Below are 7224 nucleotides of genomic sequence, written 5' to 3' on the forward strand. Positions count from 1 at the left end.
CAATTATATACGTCGCGAGGTTAGAATTATTTTGCTCTATCTCCTATTTTAAAAGTTGGGAGAAAATGAGCTATTAATTTTAGTAAGTAATGATTACTTTTAAAATACGCTATATTTTAGAAATTTTTTTCTAAATAATTTGTTTAAACATAAATTACGCAAAGTATAAGTTATTATTTCTTTAAAAATTAAAGCTAAAACTTTAAATAATTTTTACTTTTAAGAAAAAAATCAAAAACTTTCTCCCAACGTTTAAACTTGGAGATAGAACAAAATAATTCTAACCTAGCGATGTGTTGAGACACCTGTGTTGGCCGTAGTTGTGTCAAATGAGATGGGAGAGATATGCTCTTGTAATTTCCAGTTCTCTAAGATGTTTACTGCTACCAATGCTAAAAATTTTCAAGTGCCAAGTTTAACTTTGGGTAGATTTAAAATCTTTTCAACTCTTAAACCGGAGGCGAGGATAGCAACACGGTCCTTTTTTTCAGAACCACCATTGCAGAACTTATTTCCCATCAAAATGGAATACTAGTGGACATGAAACATTGGATTTTTCTTTGATTTCTGCTGATTTTTTTAGTTCAATGCTTCCTTCTGGTTCTTTTCACACTACTTCTCGATACAGCAATTTTCTTTGCTCATGCATTATCAACTTTTATTTGACCAAGGGTGTAAACTGCACGAGGATCACTTTTTCCAGTGCGTTCAAACGCGGCATATACCAGTGGTGAAATGGTAATTGTCGCTTTTATTTAACACCGCTTTAGGAACTGTTTTCTATATTTATCATACCAAAAGCATTGAGGTGCATAATGTCCAAGAGTGATAATGCAAGGCCAATAAGATCAGCTTTCTTTGCTTGTTGGGCTTCTCCTCCTCTTTAAACATTTTTAAGTTCCTCTTTATTTGATGATAAATACATAAAACATTTTTATGGTTGATCACTTTGAGTAGGGATCCGAGTATAAGGTAGGTGTTGATTAGGCTAAATCATTTTTGGCTATGATTCAGTATTTTTTTTTTTTTTTTAATGAAAAATTGGAGAATTAGTTATTATTTTCCTTTTTTAAAAGATTTTACAAGCAAAAGATACGCTCAACTTAACAAAGACGACAAAATTAAAGGTAAAAGAGCTTTGGCCCTATTAAAACTTTTTACATCTCCGTATTCGGATATACACGTCCAGAATCGTTGGCACTTCCAACAATCAAAATGGCTGGTCAACAAAGTTGGGATAAATGGCGGGAACAAACCGTTGAGTTCATTAACTACATTATAGAATTTGCCGCAAAAAATCCTAAGGAGTTTTTAGTATCTTGTAAGTATGGAAATCCTAAGGAGTTTTTAATATCTTGTAATTATGTAATTTTTTTTTCTCTAGACCAATAGTTTTTGTATGTAATATTTGGACAAATTTGTACTGTTTTATTATTAAAACAAGAACAAAAGTAATAGAAAAACTGAAACTTGTAGCATATATATACTAATTACAACAAATTACACAATGATACTAACATTGAGTAATTTTTTCCTATAATTCTTATATATAAAAATGGATATATATATATATATATATATATACATATATATATATACATATATATATATATATATTTATATACATACATACATACATACATACATACATACATACATACATACATACATACATACATACATACATATATATATATATATATATACATACATACATACATACATACATACATACATACATACATACATACATACATACATACATACATACATACATACATACACACAGTGAGTCCAAAAATTATTAGCCCACCCGTGCATAACTACTTATAATAGAATTGTAGGAGAAAATTACTCAATATTAGTAACATTGTCTTGTCTGTTATCATTTATACATATAACAAGTTTCAGCTTTTCAGTTTATTTTGTCCTTGTTTTATTGGCAAAACAGTATAAGTTTGTTCAAACATTACATAAAAGTTGTATTACACAAGTGTTATAGGCCCAGAGGAAAGGAAAGAAAAGAATTTTCTTGAAGAGTTCTAAAACTTTTGAGATTTTTTGAATGTTACAGAAATGTGTCAATGTTATATCTAGAACCACTAATCATAGTATAAATACTCATAGGTTTCTAGGCTAGATGACAATCAAATAAAATGGTGCCTAAAAAGAAAGAACATAGTAATGATCTTTGAACTTTAGTAATTCGACACCATCAGAACAGTGGTTCTCAATAGGATATTGCTGCTAATATATTACTTCCTCTAGGGATAATATGTTACATGATTAAGAAATATAAACAGACATTTTTATGTTGGTAAATTATTCGGACTTGGTAAAAAAGACCACTGAAACATTGGATCAATGATAGTACGCATAGATAATTCTGATCGACATAAATCTGCCAATGCTGAGAAAATTGAGCTCGAGAGGTAATTAGGAGTATTATTACATGCCTATACCATTCAACACAAACTTCAAGAAGCTGGGCTTTTCAGCTGTGTAGCATGAAAGAAACCATTAATCAACAAGGTCAATTGAGGTAAACATCTGAAGTACGCCAAAACAATGTTGAACAAGCCAATTCTGTTTTGGGGAACTGTCATTTGGTCTGATGAATTGAAATTTAATCTGTTCAGGTGGAAAGGTAATGGTATGGAGAACACCCAAGGAAGATTTCTAGTAAACAATATTCAAACATTAGCTTGGGCTTCATTCTTGCCTGATCTCAATATAGGATGAGATCAAATGGAGGATGAAGAACCACAAGCTGAAGAATATCCATGAGCTTGGGAACCTCTTGATTAACAAATGGAATAATGTTGAGTTTTTTGTTCTTCAGAAACTTTTTGATTCAGTACCAAATAGATGATTAGAATGCATCAAAATGAAAGGTTACCCAACACGATATTAGATTTGATGAAATACCTGTTTTTGATGGGCCAAATTTTTCTTTCTCTAGGCCAATAGTTTTTGTATGTAATATTTGAACAAATTTGTAGTTTCATTATTAAAACAAGAACAAAAGTAATAGAAAAGCTGAAACTTGTAGTATATATATATAAATTACACAATGATACAAACATTGAGTAATTTTCTCCTATAATTCTTATTTGACAGCAAATATAAAGTAGTTATGCAAGGGTGGGCTAATAATTTTTAGACTCAATGTGTGTGTGGGTGTATGTGTATATATATATATATATATATATATATATATATATATATATATATATATATATATATATATATATATATATATATATATATATATATATATATATATATGTACTGTTTACATGTATGTATGTATGTATGTATGTATGTATGTATGTATGTATGTATGTATGTATAAACACTTTTTTATCTTTTAGTCTTTTTGCTTCTTTCTCCACTTTTACTAATATGTGGCTACCTGGCATATTTAATGATTAAACAAATTGAAGGAAAAGAAAAATCTAAGAAAAAAAAAGGTTTCTATTTGTTTATTTTGTATATAACTATGTATAATTATAACTAGTACTTATTTTTTTATGCTTGAGGCTATTTTTAGTTTTAACCCCTTTACATTTAAATGAAATTCTGCCTTAAAATGTACTTGTATCAATGTTTATGTTGTGTAATATTAAAAGATAGTAATTCATTACTTTCCCTCAAAGTGTATTATTCATTGACTTGTAGCTGACAATAGTCAATTGTCTACAGCTGCCAAAAAGTTGTTTAACTAAACTTCTTGCTGTGCGAAAGTTTTCCTAGAAGTCTCAAGAAACTGGAAACAACTAAACTTTTACAGCAGCTTTCTTAAACCTGTCAGAACATTTATATGGAATATGTTTGATACCATTGAGTTTAACACAAAAAGGGCCAGAAAATGTTATGAACTGTCTAAAAAGCTAACCATTTGTTATAGCTGGTTTGTATGTAGCTTTTCATTACCTTCATGGCTTGAAATATAGATCTTTAAAGTTTCAATAACAATAGAAATGCTGTAAAATGTTTTTCCAGAAACAAAAAATTTCTTTGAGTTATGGCATAAAGTATGGTGAGAGCATTTATTTAAAAGTATCTACTTTAACTTTGCTCGATGTTGCCTTAGTATGCAAATTATCTTTTGACAAAATAGCTTGCATGTTTTGACAAAAAAATTGTCAAAGTATCAAAAATTAAATATGCCACATTAATGTGGGTGAAAGTCATTGAGAGAGACATGTCTCCCTTACATCCTAATTTTGATGACCTTGTACTAACATTTGAGAAAGAGGATGAATGAATCTGTGGCTAATGATTTGCAGCTTGTTCAAGTCATCAAAACATTTTCTTCATTCAGCATTTACATTCAGTTCTTATTCAATTAGTAGATATCCTAAAATGGCTACAAATATTGTGAAATGAGTAATTGTTCATTAAAAATAAACAACTACATATCTTAGTACTTGCAACTTTTGTCTTTTCTTCTCACATTAACTCAAATGTAATCAGATAGGTTTTTTTTCAATCTAACACCACTTCTTCAAAATGTCAGGAATTAAAGTTTTCTTGAACTCTCTTTAAAACTTCTGATGTTTCCTTCAAAAATCTGTTTCTTCGAACAATATCAATTTTCAATGACCCACCTTTATTTTTATTGGTATCTTTACATCAAAAGTAAACTGTTTGGGACTCTTTATTTTGAATAAGCATCCAGTAATTTTGAGAGACCTTATTTTGTACATACATTCTTTATTCATATATCCATTCTTTATTTTCCTTTGCTTTGTGTAGCAATATTTACTGTAAAATGAGTACTTCTTTGTTTTTGTAATGTTTTTACATGTTTTCAATGTTTAGCATTAAAATCAACAAATGCAATCAAAACAAGAAGAAAAGCGACAAAAGCAGAATAGTAAAATGTAAGTATTTTGGTTAATTTTTATTTTCTATTAAAAAAAACTTTTAGTTTGCTATCATTTCGAGTTTAAAAATCAGATGCTAAAAATAAGTTGCCAAAAAGAAGTGCAGTTAGTTAATAATCTTTTAAAAACTTCTGCACACTATTTTCAAAAAGAGACATGTGCAAAAAGCACTGCTGTTAAAAAGGTAAACCCTATCCTCTGACTTTATCGACTAGGCCTGGTATAGACTGAGTTTAACTCCATATGAGCTCAATATCAACTTTATGAAAGCAATAGTTGATTCTAAAGTGTAATTTTTTAAAATTTTCTGCATGAAAAATATTCTTATAGACAAGGCCTTTTAAAATACTCCAAAATTTTTTGATAGGACAAGTTTTCTGGCAAGTTTGCAGTGTTATCTGGTTTCTCAACAAAATACACTTTTTTCTTGTTTAGGTATGTGATTACTGTTTTTGCATAATGAGATGATGCCAAATGAGACTAGAATACATATGCACCATCTGAATGATACTTATTGATGAATGGAATAAGTCTCTTCTTGGTGTATTTGTTTAAGTAGATTTTTTGATTTACAGCCAGTCAACTAGGCACAAAATAGGGCTGAGAAATGCCATTTTCAAAAAAAGCAATCTGTAGAATAATTTTTTTTGAAACTTGTTTTGTTTGGTATTTAACTGTAGACGGAGTAGATTTTACATTGCATAATATAATATATCATTTCCATTGATACTGGAATGATTTAACGTGAAATAAGACTTGTCATCAATGATTGGTTTATGATTTTTGAATTTCTGACAGAATTGACGACATTTAGTTCTAGCAACTGCTTTTTACTGGTCAGAATGTTTTCTTTTGCTGGTCATTTTTTTTCTTGGTTTATTTTTTTCTTTTTTTTTTTTTAATATTTTACTAATGTGTTGCTGAGCGCAGTTGAACTTTTTTAGCTGCCTGTCATTGAGAAACTCCCTCTTTATGGTCAAACATAAGTTTGAGCCTTTTAATGTTTATTATTATTATTATTATTATTATTATTATTATTATTATTATTATTATTATTATTATTATTATTATTATTATTATTATTATTATTATTATTATTATTATTATTATTGTTATTATTATTATTATTATTATTATTATTATTATTATTATTATTATTATTATTATTATTATTATTATTATTATTACTATTATTATTATTATTACTATTATTGTTATTATTATTAAATATAAATCTTGCAGTCAACCATTTAATAATAAATCAAGCAACACTGATTTAACACTCTTGATACTTTCATCTGTTACATTTTATTGTGTAATAAGATATACGTACACGCTTTTTCTGGATATACATTAAAGATAGTTAAAATTGGCACCATGTTTTTTATACCAAAACAAAGAAATATTTCAGAACATTTCTTTGTTCTGGGTTAGCGGGACGGTACAAAAGTTCTTCTGATGTTCCGTGAATTTTTGTTCAAGTTGCGTTCACACCAGAGTATATTTGTTCATGTTCCATGTTCCACGGAATAATCCATCAAATATCCCCTCGTGTGAATAGCATATTAGGTTAACGATCTTTATGTTTGAAGAATTGCTATCATGCAGTATTGAATATGAGATTTATGCTGTTCTTATAAATTATTATTGCGTTAAGTGATTTTTTTATTTTTTTATTTTTTTTTAAGACTCCAAACGATTGGTTGTTATGGAAAGAAAAGTATGAAAGTTATAAAAATTTTTGAATTGTAAATTATTTTTGTGAGAAATTCATTCAAAGTTTATTTTTTACTATAGTTAACGCGATACTATAAAATCTCTAACGACTTAACTTACCTCATACTAACTTTTAAGAATTTTTAGCAATTTATGCAATTTTTACGAACCATTTTTAGGAACAGAATTTATTTAGCGCCCTGAAATCTTATTAAAATGACCTTAAGAAATTTGGAAATATAAGGTAGGATATTAATACATGAGTAGATAGTGAATTTTTTTCTTTTACTACAATAATTATTAGGCAAGTGTTAAAAATCATTTGTTTTAAAATAAATTTTTCTTTAAATTGAATTTTAGACGAATTTTTGTATCACTAATTTTCACTTGTATGGCATCTAATAAAGGGGTGTGGTTTTTAACTTTCAGTCAAAATCGATGGCCCAGCAAATCACAAAGTTTGTTTAATAACTTAACACTCGGAATATCAAATATTGTATCTAAAAAATAAAATTATTTACTGGCCATTAATCCGAATTTAGTTTGAATTAATTCGCATTTCGCAATTCTTAAAATCTCACGTCATTTTTAAGCACTTAAATTTATATTTGTTTCC

General features: G+C 28.0%; 1 protein-coding gene across 3 annotated transcripts; it reads left to right on the forward strand.

Moving 5' to 3' along the window:
• Positions 1–1161: 1161 nt before the first annotated feature.
• On the forward strand, positions 1162–6676 carry LOC149883523 (small integral membrane protein 15-like). 3 transcript variants are annotated; one of them, XR_016456057.1, is made up of 5 exons: positions 1162–1321; positions 3375–3473; positions 4828–4889; positions 5260–5327; positions 6581–6676. XR_016456057.1 is itself a non-coding variant. In XM_090099203.1 (4 exons), exons 1-3 carry the CDS (start codon positions 1216–1218, stop codon positions 4881–4883), a joined length of 261 nt encoding a protein of 86 aa, XP_089955329.1. In that variant the 5' UTR covers positions 1162–1215; the 3' UTR covers positions 4884–4889; positions 6581–6676. The 3 variants fall into 3 exon arrangements, 2 of the variants coding, with proteins under 2 accessions (XP_089955329.1, XP_089955328.1); XM_090099203.1 differs by lacking the exon at positions 5260–5327; XM_090099202.1 differs by lacking the exons at positions 5260–5327; positions 6581–6676 and adding an exon at positions 5328–5350 and having other exon boundaries at positions 3375–3472; positions 4826–4889.
• Positions 6677–7224: the final 548 nt, after the last annotated feature.

Source organism: Hydra viridissima, unplaced genomic scaffold (genome assembly GCF_058129835.1).
Source record: "Hydra viridissima isolate aposymbiotic clone 2 unplaced genomic scaffold, HvirCarnegie_v1 scaffold_9, whole genome shotgun sequence".
Taxonomy (NCBI): domain Eukaryota; kingdom Metazoa; phylum Cnidaria; class Hydrozoa; order Anthoathecata; family Hydridae; genus Hydra; species Hydra viridissima.